Genomic DNA, 17,813 nt, shown 5'->3' with positions numbered 1-17,813 from the left:
ATCATTATGTGATGATACCCCATTTAAACAAACATCAGACCTATGAACCTGATGACATGATACCTCTGCTTTGCTCAACCTGCCTCCTCTTTGCCTCAGTACCTGTTCTTTTTTTCCTTAACTATTATAGGAGAGCATGAATCATCAGGTGAAGGAACTGGGTACCTGTTTTTAATGGTCCTCACAATGAAAGCAGATTGGCTTGTACCTCATTTCAACCCTAGGAATCTATAGACTGACATGTATGGATTGTGGCATCACAACCTCTAGGAATATGTTTTGACCTAGAAATAGTTTATTCTCTGGACCTATAGGCAACTACTTGGGCTTTCTAGGGAAGTGGTGTTAATATACATCCAGCCACCATCCAGGCTTCTACTAGTCTACAGACTTGCTCTTCCCTAACTGAATTAACACTTCTAGGTCTTTCAGATTCCTAATTCTTGGAAATTAGTCCATTATTACCCTAAAGGTCAACCCAGTTGCCCTGGGACACTGTTTCTGCTTTGCCCACTGCATTTCTAATTCTGACCCTATTCATACTTCCTTTTTTTTTAAATCCTATCTAGTCAATCATCTCATGAGTTGCCTACCACCAGTGATTTACTCTTTCCCCACCAATATCCTCCCCCTCTCTTTTTATCTTCCCAGAACAAAACTCTGTCAGGATCACCACTCATTTACATGACTTTTCTTCCCCTATTGTAATACAAACTCCTTGAGTTAAAGAATTCTTTTTTTAAAGAGAAATTTAGCACCAGTTCTTATCACAATTTTAGCACATAGTTTAATAAGTACTTTTTCATTGCATTATTTCTATGAGTACTTGATTACTTTTGTATGAGTTAAGAAATACTGTGAAATCCCCTTCTAATTCTGCTCTCCAAGAAAAAAAAATCACTTAAATTTTTGCCCTGTCTGGAATTACCCTATTAGTAATTTATTATTTTATCATTAAGATGGTGACTCCTTCAAATGTGTATATTTAAACATTAAATTCATTTATACTTTTAAGAACGTTTCCAGAAATAAGATTTTGATGAAGGAGAAGAAAGAGGAGAAAAATAATCATAGTTTTAGAATTACAGACTCTTAAGTCTGGAAGGGATCACAGATATCTGGACCAAGGTCCTTATTTTACATATAAAACTCAGAGGACTTTAATGACTTGGCTGAGGTTAAGCAGTGATTGAGACACAATGATTAGACCAGAACCAATGTCTTCTGAATTATATGGATTTGTTTTGCTTCTTTTGGTGAGAATGCTAGTTTAGGTGAAGCAAAATTAGTTTTGAAAAAGAATTTACATGTAGTTGGAAAAATTAAGTCTTTTTAAAAAGTAGAACTTAGAGATTTTATTTGTTATATAAACTGGGAAGGATGTGAGAATAGTAAATATAGGTAATGGAAAAATTATCAATAAAATTATTTTTTTCAAAAATGAAAAGAATGATGGAACAGTGTCTCAGAGCATTGCCCACTCTAATTTTCCCATTAGGTTTGCCAGAGTCCAGTTTTAAGTTGATGTCTTCCTTATAGATCATAGCTAGTACTACAACCCTTTAAAAGAAGAGATTATAATAAGGGTTTTGGTTACAATTATTTAAGATTAAGTTGGAATATATTTACAACAGAATATTTAACTGAAGATAAGAATTCTCTTTCTTCACCCAAGTTTTTTTTAATCTCAACTTTCTTTCCTCCTTTTGGTCTGATATCTGACAACAGCTTCCTTTATTTAATGGAGGAAGTAGTTGTGCAGATTTTTGCCAGGAAATACTGTTTTGTGCTGCTAATATAGATAGTGCAATCAGTTTTGAACTAGAAAATAAGAGTGAATACAGTAAAGGGGCTTGCAAGACTCTCTTTTAAAAAAAAGTGTGAAGTTTAATAATAGCATAGATTTTATTCACACTTATAATATAAAACACAGATGTTTTTTAATTATTTTTTTTTTTGGTTCAGACCTGTGATTTCATCCCCATAGGTAACTTCATGTTTCAAGTCCTTCAAATAGTGCAGATTAGGAACTGTTCTGTAACTCAGTTTTAAATTTTTCTCAGGCACTTAGAGCCTAAGAAATTTGCCTTGGGTCATAGAGTCAAACTGTGTGTGTGACTTTGTATGTCTGTGTGTGTGTGTGTGTGTGTGTGTGTGTGTGTGTGTGTGTGTGTTGTGTGTGTATCAGAAGCTTGACCTGAAGTCAGGATTCCTAACTCCAAGGTAGAAAGAATGCTAGATCTGGGATCAGAAAGATCTAAATTCAAATGCTACCTCACTAGTTAAGTTTCACAGGAAGACAAATTTGAATCCATACTTTCTAAAGGGGGAGATACCATGCAAGCAACTTTGAACACAAGATGTACAGTGAAAATGAGAGGTGATCTTAGAGGGAACATGTGGTAGGTGAGAGGGACCTGAAGAAATCCAGGCAAGCCAGGAGGCAGAAGCAAGGAGGGTGAGCAATTAGTGTGTGAGGGATGACCATTAGAAATGAAGAGAGCTGAGAGAGTATTTTGTGCAAACAGCAGGAGACCAATAGAATACATGGAGAAGTATAAAAGTATAAGAAGACTGGAAAGGTAAGAAGGGGACAGGTTGTGAAGAGTTTTAAAAGGCAGACAGGATAGATTGCTATCTCTTAGAGTCTAGAAAAAAATCTGACCATTCCTATGATTTAACTAACCATGCTACCAAGTCTCTTATCCTCTCTAAAACTCAGTTTCCTCTTCTATTAAATAGGATAATGGTATGACCAAAATATGAAATGTAGCCTATATCCTTATTAACATCTTATTGGAGTCAAACCTAAGTCAGTTTGATAAAATCTTAACGTCCTGTTTATTAACTTAGTTTCCTTGATATTTTTTCTGGTCCATTTTTTTAAATGATCTGGACAAGTCACTTAACCTCTGCCTTGGTTTCCCTAACTGTAAAAATGTGAATATTATAACTTTATTAGCTTACTGTTTCCTTGATATTTTTTCCAGTTCATTTTTTTTTTACATTTTGAGCTCATCAAACATTTTCTCTTTTAGGATGCACTAAAACACTTAAAAGTAGTAAGAAAAAATTGTAATTAATTCAATCACTTCTAATTTTCCACATACAAAAGTTCCAATTAAATAAATGAAGAAAATATATTATTGAGCATGTCTGAGGTTCCCTGGACAATGTATTTTTCCTTAGGAAGGTCTACTACAGATTTTCCTCTAAATACCATTATTGAGAAGACTATTAATCTCTAGTTCCACTTCACTTATGGTTTATGTGCTCATAAATCACACTTCTGAAACTTTCCATTCAGTTATCTTTGATCCAAAAATAATTTTTACCAAAGCATCTATATTGAGGTTTTAGCACTCCTGTAGTGATCAAAAAGAGTGAGACAGCTCAACCAAGAGATTTAGGATATTGTTTTATGATATATTTGGAGAGAATCCAGATGAAATATGTGGTATGATTTATATTTTCAGGCAGGTCTAAAATACTCCCAATTCCCCACCATCTCAGTCCTATATAAATAATTTTTAAATTTTTATGAATGTAATTTTTTAATATTGCAAGTATTTCCAGATTATCTCCATTCTGTTAAAGTTCTATTATAAAAAAGACAATTAAGCAAAACTTACAATACAAGGACTTCATTTGAAAATACACACAACTTTCTACATCTGTCAGCTCTATATTTCTCTTTTGAAAATGAATTGATGTCTAATTTCTCTTCTTTCCTACCCCATTCGTTCCTTGTAACAACTATACATAATCAAGCAAAACAAATCCCTTTATTAACTGTGTTCAAAAAATATGTTTCATAATGTGCCCTAAAACCAATTTTGGATTGCATGTGTCATAATCTGTTTTCTGGAATCATGGATGATATTGCTTTGATCATGGACAGTTTACAAAGTTGCTTATATTTACAGTTTCATTTTTACTTTAGAAATTATTATTCTGGTTCTTTTTATATCATTCTTTATCAGTTATTGTCTTCAAAATTATTCATTAAAAATAATATTGATGTTCTAATATAAATTTTTCTACTGATTCTACTCCCTTTTTTCTGTATCAGTTCCTAGAAATCTTTCCATGTCTCTGACATTATATACTGTCTCACTTTTTAACATACTATAGTAAGTTGTGATATTTGAATGTGACATCATACTATTGTTCTATAAGCACTAAGCACAATTTAATTAGACTTTCCCAAGGTTTTATATGACCTACCTGTAGAGTCAGATTTTTGTCATATCAACAATTAGAGTTTTTATAGAAATACACATTTTTTTTTTTAAGTTTTTGCAAGGCAATGGGGTTAAGTGACTTGCCGAAGGCCACATAGCTAAGTAATTATTAAGTGTCTGAGGCCATATTTGAACTCAGGTACTCCTGACTCCAGGGCCCATGCTCTCTCCACTGTGCCACCTAGATGCCCCCAAAAAATTCTTTTCAAGGAAATATATCTGTCATAGCAGGTTGATAGGAAATTTGCAACAAAAATGTACACATGTATTTTAAAGAACTCATTTATCCAAAAAAATGAAATCTGATAGGTACATACACCTGTGTTCATTGACGTGGGGAGAGGGGGGGATAATTCTTGAAAAACCTCTAATATTTTCCTAATTAGCTGTATTATGAGGCTGCTGTTGCTGCTGCATATTTTAAAATGGTAATGGAAACCAGAATTGTCTGTATTGTTGAAGGTTAACCATGCTGTTCTCTTAGGAGTGAAACCAATTTATCTGAAGATTCTAAAGATACATGTTGGGGATATTTGGTTTCAAGAGGACAGAGGAAGAGTAATTTTTATCTTATTTAGTCCTAAAATCTGTGAAAATTTCAGTTTTTACATGCTTATTTTTTTTGAACTGATGAAGATGCTAATGTAATTCTGCTAATTTTTACAATCCTGATTAAACACTCTGAGCTAGCTGTCAGAAACATATTAAAGAAGAGATCCTATTTTGAAACCTTTGTTTAAAGTGGCATAAAATTAGCACACAAAGCCAACCAGTATTTAATGGTAGGCAGCTTGATGCATGTATTAAAATGACATTTTACAATGTTTTACTCTCTTCCCAAAGGTGAGAAAGTGTCTTTGCCCAACTTGTGAAATGGTGGTAATGTCACATTCTTGTTTAGATTTAATTGTGTTTTGTTAAGATTTAAGGCAAATTATTTTTTAAGATACTGCTTATTTAATTTATGCTTTAATTCAGGGTGTAAGTAATTTCTAGGATATTTATGAGGCTTGTGGGCAGGAGAGGATTATGGGACAAAAAAAGCCTTGTTAAGTCTTAACAGTTAAATTGACTGAACTCAAGATAGCAAAGGTGAATTTTCTTCCAATAACATCATTCATGAGACATGTAATTATAACAGTTGCATATTTCTTAGTGCTGTAATTAGTAATCCAAAATACTCCATATATAAATGCAAGTGAATCTTGGGCGTGAGAAAATCTGGGTTAAGTTCAGCTCCTGCAAAAGCTACTATCTATTTATCTCTGCAACCTAAACAACTTTATGGGAACTCTGGGAACAGAGGTCAGAGGTATAGATGGAAAGATGACAGAATACTAAATTATTCAGTATAGCAAGAGAAAATCTTTTTTCACGATTTAACCCAAATCACATTTATTGATGGAATACACAAGTCATTTATAGTATTTATTAAAATACCCTTTTTTTCTATAGAAACCAAAGATATTGGCAAATTGTTTAAATAGTACAATGAATTATACTTAATTTATGATAGGAGCACTAAAGATACCACACACTCTCACAAGATCACAAGATAATGAATTTAGATATGTGAGGTACCTCAGCTTCCCTCATTTTAAGATCAGGAACCTGAGACTCAAAAGAGGTTAAAATGTCTCCCAGTCAGCACATATCAGAAGTAAACTTTAAACTCAGATCTTCCTAATCCCTAGTCAGCATTTTATTGATTAGCCTTACAGAAGGTTTTCTGAAATATCCAAAAGAGTTGGTGTGCCTTGACCTAATGGATGAAATTATACATAAAAATTTTATCTCTGAGGTATTTGAGACTAAAACTTTTTTAGTTCCCCAAATAAAAATCTGATGATGGGAAGATAAAAAAATAATACAGGAAACGAGATGGTGAAAAAAAAGATGAATTAGTTAGGAATAACAAAACTTCTTTGTAAGTATAGTAGTTTGTTTTCTTTTTAATAGTACAGACCTTGATCAACCAGTTTTATGACCTATGCAATGGTTCATAATATGTATTTTTCAGTCTCTATAGAAGATACCCTTGAACTTTCTTTGGAGGTCTATTTATAAGCTGTTCTTAGCACCTTCACTTCAGGAGAGAAGAAATAATCTGAAACTTTGATAAATTATTTTTATTTCTTGTTTATAAGAATAAAGGAAAAATATTGAAGAAAAGTTCAAAATTTTGACTAGCATGGCATTTAAGGATTTGAACTAGCTATACTTCTACACTCAACACAAGGAAGGCATGATAAAAGAGAGATGACTTTGACACCCCAGCCTCAGGAGCATCTTTCTGTGTACCTCCTCCCAGGATCACCTATGGCCCCTCAGATTATGTTCTTATCTGGTACCCTGTGCTTCCCATACATCAGCATGATAAGTAGTATATCTGCTCTGTTCTCCAAGTTTATTAGATATAGTCAGTGTGGAAAGCCAGTCTTGAAAAGATTGAAGATGAAGCAATTAGCCCTGAAAAGTTAGAACAGGTCCTAAGAAAGACACCCTACCCACTAGAATTTCTCTTTCTGTACTCCAGTGTACTTTTTTCTGATACCAAAAGGAAAGAGGAACTCTATCCATCCCTACCATGCATCTTTAAGAACCCAAAGGTGATGAACAATATTCTAGAGTGGCCATTAGGAAGAACCTATACTAAAGAAAATTCTCCTGCAGGAATTTCAATAATTTAATATTTATCAATGTTAACAGATTCCTCTTTTATCCTATACACAGCACAATGTGGGTCAAACTGACTAAGTTTCTTTTTTGTTTTTCTTTTTATTAAAATCTAAATTCTGTGAGACTGGAAATTTTATTAGGAAGTTCTGTTCAGTCATTTCAGTTGTGTGTGACCTCATCCCATAGTTCATGACAATGATAATGGAGTGGTTTCCCATTTCCTTCTCCAACTTATTTTACAGATGAGGAAACTGAGGCAAAAGGATTACATGACTTCCCCAAGGTCACACAGGTAATGAGTCTAAGAATAGATTTGAATGCAGGAAGATGAATCATACTGATTCCAAGCCCAGTGCTCTATCCACTGTACCACCTAGATTGATAATTTTGGAGAGTGAGCTATTTTAGAAAGAGTATGCTTGCATAGGATTGTGCAGTTTTCTATAGCAAGAGGCATCTTAAAGGAGTTGGATGGAGGTTGTGGAGGACTAAAGGAAGCTTAAGGAATTTCAGAAGATGAGAGAAGAGTTTAGAAAGCAAAATGAAAGGAAGTCAAAAAAATCTTTGTCAACTTTGCAGTTTGCCTGTGGTGCTGGTAACCCTAGTCACTTTTGGGTAACTAAGACTCATCTTCAGTACTTTACTGTACAATTTTAATTCAAGCATATCTCTGTAAATATCAAATATAATACTATTTCTGCTTAAGCATTAGAAAATATTTATGGTGAATTGTGTCTCTAGTTAATCAGTATAACTCACATCTATCAAACTGGGAATGTCAGGGCATCCTAAGAGTATGGTAAAATATTGACTAATATCTGTTACAAGGCAGAATAATTACCAAATTCATAGATCATGAGTTCATTTATATGCCTCTGTGAAAGAGAATCATTTGTTAGTTTTAGGCCATACTCATTGATTAAAGATGGCAGTAAATAAGTGCTGGCTGAACTTGGAACCCTGATGTAAAATATAAAAATAGGTGAACAAGAAACATACTCATAGAATTGTAAATACTGGAAACTTAATCATAGCTATTATTAGATTTAATCAAACTATAGCAACATAGTAAAAACAAATGGTTAGCCTTGAAAGTAGAATGGTGAATATTAATTTATTCTTTCCTTCTGCTGTCATTAGTTAATATTTAGCCACCCCTAACTGAAGAAATATGATTAAAAATTCAGAAGTATTGAAAACCTTTAGCTAAAGAAATAGTTACAGTCTCAGATTCAGAACTATCTAACATTTTTATGTTTCTTCAGGATAGTAATGGATCCATGCTTTCATGGTGTGAGAACCCTACTGAATGAATGAAAATAATGTATTATAAGGGTATAGAGTAGATCCTACCCCATTCATTGGGAGGAAATCTTTTGCTTTGGCAAGAATGGGGATCCTGTTATCAGAATCTGTGCTAGAATCCTTTCTCTGCTATTGTTTGATGTTGGGCTAGTCATTTAACTTCTTTGGTCCTTGGTTTCTTTGTCTGTATAGTAGGAGGGTGGGTTTAGGTCATCTCAAAAGTCCTTTATAGCTGTAAAATCTGATACTGTAATAACATCTCATATTATATGATTCTTATCTATATCCTCTTATAGAAACTTCATAGACATACTAACCCAATAGGAGGCAGAGCTTCTCTAAGCTTTTTAATATTTTTGAATGCTAATAAAAAAGGACTGTCTATATTATATCTTACTATCAATATATGACTAGTTCACTTTCATATTTTGTCATTATATTTAATGGATGAAGGACTTTTGCCATTCCCTGCATATATGTCATTGTTTATACATGTTACACTACATGAGACCACCTATTCATTAATATATCAAAGTAAGCATCAAAATTTTAGAAAGTCCTGAAACTCAGAGTTTACATAAGGCTTTTAATATTGTTTAAATCATGTGTTTTTCCATGACCCCTTGGGTGATTTACAGTTTGAAACTTCAAAGATCATCATGAAAAACTTCTATGATCATGTCATATGGTGTCACTGGATGGATATCAGGGATAATGATGACCACAGTAATAATTACTGGTGGTTTATTGCTCATTAAGCCTTGAAAAGATTTGAGCCTCACAATAACTGGCATTATGGATATGTATTATCTTAATTTCCAGAGGAGCAAACTGAAGTTCAGAAGACTTAAATGTATTTGTCAGTTCCTTGTCTTGCCACTACAACCTACTGTCTTAGAAAACATGGACTTTGGTGATAGTGAACAGATTGGGATTGTTGAAAGAACCATACAGTTCCCTAAATGTGGTATAGCTAATTTCTTCTCCTGTTATTTTATTCTAGATCTAGCTAGAATCATCTTTCTGCAGTGCCTGTTCAAGATTAGTTTATTGATAGGTCAGCTCAGGGACATGCTCATTCATCTTTAGGCCATAATATGAACAATTGATATTTAGCATCCACTTGGTTTTTCCTATATGAATAGTTAGGCTAATCTCTTTTGACTGATCTCATTAGGGAAATCCTAAAATGATCCAATATCACAACAACCATCTTAGTGTTATATTAGAAACATCAGAGGAACTTAACAAATTTTAGAAAATCCCATATTCTATTTTAATTTTTCTCATAGACATCCACCATAAGAGTAATAGAAACCTTTGGCAAATATCTTTTATTCTCTACACAGTACTGTTAAAGGATCATTGAACAAAGATCTTAGAAGCTGAATCTTCTAAGAAGTCTTGTGTATTCTAAATGTATATGTGGAACATACTGTATTCAAAGAATATGATTGTGGCTATTCAATATGCTTTGCTTTAGTCAATAATGATTGTCAATAAACATTTGCTAAGCATTTAATATTTACCAAGCACTGTGCTTCATGCTGAGGGTACAAATAAGATTTAAAAAACAGTCCTTGTAATCAGGGAGCTTACAATCTAATGGAGGAAGACAGACAAAACACAAAAGGAAGCTGAAAAATGGAGGTGACCAGTAAGAGTTAAATAATATGCTCAGTCTCTCATATACAGTTAAATAGATATAAAACAGCAATTTATTAAAATACCGTGGATATAAAGCCTAAATAAAATTATGAATTCAATGCCATTTTAAATTTGCCAGGTATTGAATATTTAAAATTTTGACAAAATACCTCTGATTAAAATTATGTCACTAGCTGCCCAGTCTTCATGTATCAGTGGTTTAAGCTATCATAACACTTTCAATAGACTAGATATTGTCAGGAGTTAAAAATCATCCCACCCCCACAATATAGACATAGTACTTGCCAATTGTAAAAAAGCTTTTAGATAAATAAAAACTGCTTTAAGGTATTAGCAACTTAATAACCTATTATTTGCCTACTTGATTGGTATATAGTTATAATTATTATTCATATGTATTGGATTTCAACAATGTGGAATATATTCATATGTGTTGGATTTCAACATTGTGTAGTGTTGACATTCTAATTATGCCACAGGTCTAGTAACAAATACAACATTTCCATGTTGTTCTTTTATTGATTATTCTTGTCAGGATTTGAGATGTTTAAAGAAACATAACATACTGTTTTTGCCAGGAGATTAGAAGAATGTCAGTGCAGTGATTATTTTGTATTAGAGTAATCTTTTGATTACTAATTTATTTAAGCCTTATCTTAAAAAGCCATTTATCAGTACTACCAATTACAGAGCAGAAAATTTGTAGTCTTCATCCCAAGAAAATTTAAAAAAAAAACTTTGGGAGTATCATTTTTCTCTTGAGAAGAGAAAGGTTGCTGGATTTCCCAATTAAAGAAGTCTCTGTGCTGGAAATGAGCAGTCAATTATGAAAATTATTTTTGAATAGTTAATTTGCATATCCCTAATTATATGTACTCCTTTTGAAAGGCTGAATTTGGTATTTATGATGTTTTGATTGATTAGTAATGCAATTGTGTTATTAATATTGTTGCCAACAAGGTACCCTTATAAATGGGGTTTGGAACAGCTTTTTCAACTAAATGTTTTTAATAATAGGTAGATTTGCCTTATGTTGAGGTGATGAAAGACCTAATTCTCATTATTTAGCTTATTTTTTCTTTAAAGTATGACATTCAACTTACTTTTACAGAATACCTATCTAATGGAGATTGACTCATATTTAGGGTATTAATTGTTTGTCTAATATTTTAAAGTGAAAAGTCATCCATCATTAGAATGAATCACTAAAAAGCACAATGCCTACAAAGCTTATCTTTTTCTAGCTATTGACTGAATTTCAAGATTGCATTCCACCAGATTTATGTATGTGTTATTCAAGTTAGCAATTATCATGGCATAGAATTTAATTTTCTTTGAGTAACCATTTTATTGGTATTTTATTTTTTTAAGAAGAACATGGGGTGGCTAGGTGGGGCAGTGGATAAAGCACCAGCCCTGGAGTCAGGAGTACCTGGGTTCAAATCCGGTCTCAGACACTTAATAATTACCTAGCTGTGTGGCCTTGGGCAAGCCACTTAACCCTATTTGCCTTGCAAAAACCTAAAAAAAACCATAAAATATCATAGAATTTTTAGATTAGGAAAAGACCTCAAAGACAATCTAGACCAATTGGTAAGTAAAAAAAAAAAGATTCCTTCTACAACATACCTTAATGGGGTTCCCTCAGCTAAGTTCATTATTGAATAAATATGTTATTTCAAAGGCTGTGTAGTGTTATATTCTGTTTTAAGAGAACCTGTTATATACATACATACATAAATTTTATATATACATATGTTAAAAGCGTGTGATTTTTATCTATTTAGATAAAACTGTGTGAAGAAGCCCTCTATGATATAAACAGCAAAGCACCTGGAGTTTTAAATTTTAGATACATGAGAGGTATCTTTTTAAGCTTTCTATGATCAAATAACTATCATTTATCAAAGCAGAAATTGAACCCAGATTTTCTTTAATCCAAGGATTAAACCCTATGTTAGATAATATTTATACATTAATTATTAAAAGTGTGTTGAACCACATTCAGGACGTTGTGGGGCTAAGCAGAATACCTAAGGCTTGGCTCCTGCCCTTGTGTATTGTCTGTTCTAATAGGGAAGATCATTTTGTTTTACATTTGTTAATTATTTTTAGAAGGTATAGTGCAGAGATTGGCAAAGGGGAAGATATGATGTTGGACAAGACAATCTGAGCCCACATGAAGCTGACATGGTCGGAAAATGGGACACATGCACAAATAAATTTAATGCAAAGCTCAATAAGAAAGTGTAAATACAAAGTACTATTAGTTTAGAGGAGAGGGATAATTTCTTACTTGATGGGAAGAGTAGACATTTTATGGAGATGTTATTTGAACTGGGTCTTGGAGAATGGGCAGAATTTGGACAATGTAATTGTCCAAGACATTATCATTCTGTGTTACTATGAGGAAACTCCCTCTAATAATACAGGTAAGTGTCTACTCTGCAACTTTGAATCTTAGATAGTTACTAAAAGCACAATTAGATTAAGTACCTTGCCTGTCTTTATAAAACATCTATGTGTCAGAGACAACCCTTGAACCTGCCTGGGTATATATAATTACTAATTATAATTATTTTTCTTAAGTTATTTTTTCAATCATCAAAATCATCCTTCTCTTTCTCCATTTTATTCCTCAGTTGAAAAAAGAAAAGAAGGAAAAAACAAAACTCTTGTTTCAAACATACATAAACAGGCAAAACAAATTTCCACATTGACCACATCCAAAAAAATGTCTCGTTATTCACTCTGAATCCTTCATTTCCCTATCAGAACATAGATTAACATGTTTCATCATTTGTATTCTGGAATCACAGTTGTTTATTGTGCTGATGAGAGATCCTAATTCTTTCTTTTATTTGTCTTTATTATACTATTGTCAGTGAATAAATTTTTATACTGGTTCTACTCACTCTGTTTCAGTTAATATTCAGTTTTTCTAGGTTTCTCCAAAACCATCCCCTTCATCATTTTTTAAAACACATCAGAAGTCTATCACATTTATAATTCCATAATTAATTTAGATATTCCTCAAGATATGGGTACCTCCTCTTTCTCCCTATTTCTCTTGAGTTACCTGTATTACTGTACCCAGCAATGTGTGTTTGAACTCTGACCAGTTTAAATGAAGTGAGATTCAAGTGTTAGTTGTTCCCTCTAACACTTCTACTTTTTTATATACATATCTACTTATTCTGCCCTTCCTAGACTATAATTAGAATATAAAGAATCTATAATCCAACCCCGTCACCTTTGGGATTCCATACTGTTCTCTCTGCCCTCCCTCCACTACTAAAGCATTGATTGTCTTTTTTTGTATTTGACTTTTCTAAGTACACTCTAGGTTGACCCTCTGTGAGCAACACCTTTCCTGAGCCACCTTTCTTCTCATCCCCCATTCTTCCCAGCTGCTACCCTCATTTCCTTAGAGCACTAGGTTTTTTTAATCTAATTAATGTGATAATTTAAGTTACAGTGGATTATTTTCAGGTGCGAACTTTTTATTTCTTCTTGCCAGGCAACAATTCTGCATCAGTAATAGTGTCGCAACACAAAGGAGTGACTCAGATAGGATTAATAGAGAAGTTTCTAATTAATCACAAGTTAGTGCAGGAAAGATTTTTAGACAAGTGAGACCTTATGTCACCACTCTATCATATAACCTAAAAAACTTATTTTTAGAACCAACTGTGGTGGTCTGGTGGCAAATTTTCTTCCCCTTCCAATCTACTTTTGTTTTAGAACGGGCAATATATTTCAGAACACCTGGGTTAAAATAGTCTTTGATAGTGAAAAGCAGTATGACTGAACAAATTACGTAATTGTCTCTCCTAGTTTCCTCATCTGTAAAATGAGATTGTGGGACTAGAATATCTGTCAGATAATCTAGCACCAGATTTTTTAAGGAGATGTTTTTAGGAACCTTATATAAGAAATAGACAAGTTATTGAAACTGGCATGTAAGGGGTGGCTAGGTGGGGCAAATCTGGTCTCAGATACTTAATAATTACCTAGCTTTGTGGCCTTGGGCAAGCCACTTAACCCCATTTGCCTTGGAAAAAAAAAAAAGAACTATACTGTTTGCATCCTGCCATGAAAAAGGAGCTAGAAAAGGTGATATTAAAATTTATTAAATAAAAAAATAGAGGGGCGGCTAGGTGGCGCAGTGGATAAAGCACTGGCCCTGGAGTCCGGAGTACCTGAGTTCAAATCTGGTCTCAGACACTTAATAATTACCTAGCTGTGTGGCCTTGGGCAAGCTACTTAACCCCATTTGCCTTGCAAAAAAAAAAAAACCCTAAAAAAAAATAGGGGGTGGCTAGGTGGGGCAGTGGATAAAGCACCGGCCCTGGAGTCAGGAGTACCTGGGTTCAAATCCAGTCTAAGACACTTAATAATTGCCTAGCTGTGTGGCCTTGGGCAAGCCACTTAACCCCATTGCCTAGCAAAAAACCTAAAAAACAAACAAAAAAAAAAAAAAAAAGAAAGAAACTGGCATGTTATAGCAAAGAAGTCTTACAAATAGAAGACTTGTATTTAAAGCCCAGCTCTTTACTAGTCCTAGAAAATTGCATTTCACCAAAATTTACTCATATAGAAAATGCAGATAATGTTACTCATATTTATCTACTTCACAGGTCTGTTGCAAGAATCTAATTAATTAAATAATCTGTTTAAAAAGCTTTCTAAGGGGGACAGCTAGGTGGTGCAGCCCTGGAATCAGGAGGATCTAGGTTCAGATTTGGTCTCAGATTTAATAATGACCTAGATGTGTAACCTTGAGGAAGTCACTTAACCCCATTGCCTTTCAAAAAAAACACTAAAAAAAAAGCTTTATAAAAATAAAGAACCTTAGAAATGTAAAATATTTTCTCTAATTTTGAAATATTCATAGAAAGCTTTTGCCTCCTAATTTAAAGGGGGGTAAAGGAGGCTGGGAAGAATATAGAGACCCATGCAGAGAACATGTAATTAGAGAGAACTAAAGAAGTCAGCCAGCATTTTGGAATTCTTTTTTTTTTTAAGGTTTTTGCAAGGCAATGGGGTTAAGTAACTTGCCCAAGGCCACACAGCTAGGTAATTAGAAAGTGTCTGAGGCTAGATTTGAACTCAGGTACTCCTAACTCCAGGGCTGGTGCTCTATCTACTGCACCACCCAGCCACCCTGTTTTGGAATTCTTTATAAAGATTGTAAGGACTGTCTTCAACTCAAAAAAAAAAAATAGAAAATATGGAATTAGAATTGGTATGTTCTGTGTTGAATTAAAATATATACCATGTAAAATAACTCAATTTTTATTACTTTATTTATAGCTGATTGCTGTATTTGATGAACAAGAATCAATTCCTAAAGTTGAAAGCCCCAGTGGAAACCTAACAGAGAGCCACAGTCCAGATTCTTTTGATGCAGAAGTAGCTACCCAGCTGGCTGCCTTTAAGCCCATTGGGGGAGAAATTGAAGTAACTACTTCTGCTCTGAAATTAGGTATGTATGTGTACCTAGATGTGCTGTCTAGTTTCCAAAATAACTGCTTATTATAGAAGAAGGATTGATATTAGTCAGTGCTTCCCTTTTATGCCTTTCTTTAAAGCCATTTAGCTTGTTTTCCTTTAAAAAATAATTTCCTCTTCTTTCCCTCTAAGATAACCATCATATGTTGGATTCTGATGATATTTAGGTGACAGTAGAAAGCCTTTGTCATTTTCATCTTTCTCATGAATTGTTGCTACAACTTTGTAATTATTTTCCCTGCCTCAAGTCTCCCATTTATCCTTCACATAGCTGCTAAGATGATTTTCCTAAAAAACCAAACAAATCTGACCATGTCATTTAACTACTAAGAACATTCAAATGGCTCACTGTTCCTTCTTTTTTAATATAAATTTATTTATTTATTTTTCCAGCTACACGCAAAGATAGTTTTCAACATTCATTTTTTGATAAGATTTTGAGTTTCACATTTTTCTCCCTCCATGCTTTACCTTTTCCTCCTCCCCTTGACAGTGAGAATCTGATAATCTCCCTATTTCTTGTAAGATCAAATATAAACTCATCTGGCTTTTAAAGTGCTTCACAAATGTCACAGAGTATTTCAGTTTTTTTTTTTTTATGATGCTCACATTCTTGTATTCTATTCAATTTAGAGAAACTGAAGTTAATGTTTTCCACAAAGGATAATGACTTTTGTCTTTCCTCAAAACCTCCTTCTAAAATCCTTAGTTTCCTTCAAAATTTAGTTCAGGTTCTGCTTTCTTCATAATTCATCCCTGATTCTCATAGTTCTTAGTGATTCTTCAAAAAAAAAATTGTATTCAATTCTTGTAATCTGTAACAATAGACAAGAACTGGCACAAGGGGCTTTCAGAGCCTCCTTGCCCATAAGGAACTTTTCCTCCCTCTGGTCTCTTATGTGACTGTCCTTTAGACTTGGTGGAGCCTGGCTTAAAAAGGTAAGAGTGAATCTTCTTTTCTTGTTATCACTGTACCTCTTGGGTTTGTTTGGTCATCTTTATGGTCTCCTCAAAAGCTATCAGACAGCTATCCAGGGTTCAATGTAAATCTGATATTGGAAAATCTTTTATTTTCCCAACATAAAATAATGCTTAAAGTATAAGAGAGACCTTCACTTCTAGGGACAGAGCCAAGACAGTAGAGCAGAGAAAACCCTCAGCTGAACTCTCCCACTGTTCCCTCACAAAAAAAAATTTTAAAATAACTCAAATCAAATTCTAGAGTGACAGAGTGAACAAAAGGTCAGAAATTAGACATTCCTCCAGTTCAAGATAATATAGGAGGTTGAAAAGGAGATCAGTGATGTGGGGGAGGAGGCTACATGAAAACCCAAGCAACAATGTTTGGACTATGTAATAGTGACTACAGAGAAATAGTAGCAACATAGGGAGTGCTCAAGCAAGAGAAGTCAGAGATCTGGCAACTGCTGAGAAAGGTAACTGTGCTAGCACTGAATGCAGGATCCCACACCTTGGGGCAACACTCTTGCCTATATTCATTCACTATTGCTCATAGACAGAGAGAAGCATTTTTGATCAAGTGGGAGTAGATACCATGAGGGGAAAATTCAAAATAACTTTCAGAATCAAAAGAGAATTGTAGAGGAAAAATTAGGTAAAGAAATGAAAGCAGTGGAAGAAAATTATATAAAAACAAGATAACCCCAGGGTAAAAGAGATATAAAAAAAAAATACTGAAGAAAATGACACCTTGAAAAATAGAATCGACCAAATAGAAAAGGATAAACAAAAGCTCACTAAAAAAATAATTAGTTAAAAATTAGAATTAGGTAAGGAGAAGCTAATGATTCCATGAGACATCAAAAAAAATGTTAAAAGAATGGGAAAAAAAGAAATTCAAAATATTGGAGAGATCATTTTAGCCTTATTGGACTTCTTGAAAATCATGATTTTTAAAAATGACTCTAGACACCATAGTTAAACAAATTATCAAAGAAAACTGTCCCAATATAATTAAGCCAGATATTAAAATAGAAATTGAAAGAATTGATCATTTCTTGAAAAAGATCCCAAAATGAAAACTCTCAGAAACAATGTAGTCAAATTTTAGAGTTCCAGGTCAAAGAGAAAATACGTCTCCAGAAGCATCCAAAAAAGAAACAAAACAGATATTATGGAGCTAAACCCTATAAGATTTAGCAACTCCCATATGATACAGAGGACTTGGAATAGAAGGCAATAGAATTGAAATTGCAACCATGAATGACTTATGAAGAAAAACTGAATATAGTACTTCAGCGAGGAAAATGCACATTAATTCAATAAATAAAAAAGCAGATCTGAATAAAAAATTTGGCTTCCAATTAAATACAAAATTAAAGAAATGTATAAAAAGGTAAACAAGAAATATATCATATAAGATTCAATAAAGTTAAACTGCTT

At 33.4% G+C, this 17,813-nt stretch overlaps 1 protein-coding gene across 6 annotated transcripts in view; it reads left to right on the top strand.

The window, feature by feature from the left end:
- PARD3B (par-3 family cell polarity regulator beta) overlaps positions 1 to 17,813 on the top strand; it is a 1,291,415-nt gene that overhangs the window by 508,131 nt on the left and 765,471 nt on the right. For all 6 annotated transcript variants that reach the window (XM_074191565.1, XM_074191567.1, XM_074191566.1 and 3 more), the window contains one exon: positions 15,213 to 15,384. In XM_074191565.1, coding sequence (XP_074047666.1) covers positions 15,213 to 15,384 — 172 coding nt within the window. The remainder of the gene's footprint in view (positions 1 to 15,212; positions 15,385 to 17,813) is intronic.

The sequence above is a fragment of the Macrotis lagotis genome, chromosome 6, assembly GCF_037893015.1.
Source record: "Macrotis lagotis isolate mMagLag1 chromosome 6, bilby.v1.9.chrom.fasta, whole genome shotgun sequence".
NCBI lineage: Eukaryota > Metazoa > Chordata > Mammalia > Peramelemorphia > Peramelidae > Macrotis > Macrotis lagotis.
This window is presented reverse-complemented; position numbering and strand designations above follow the sequence as displayed.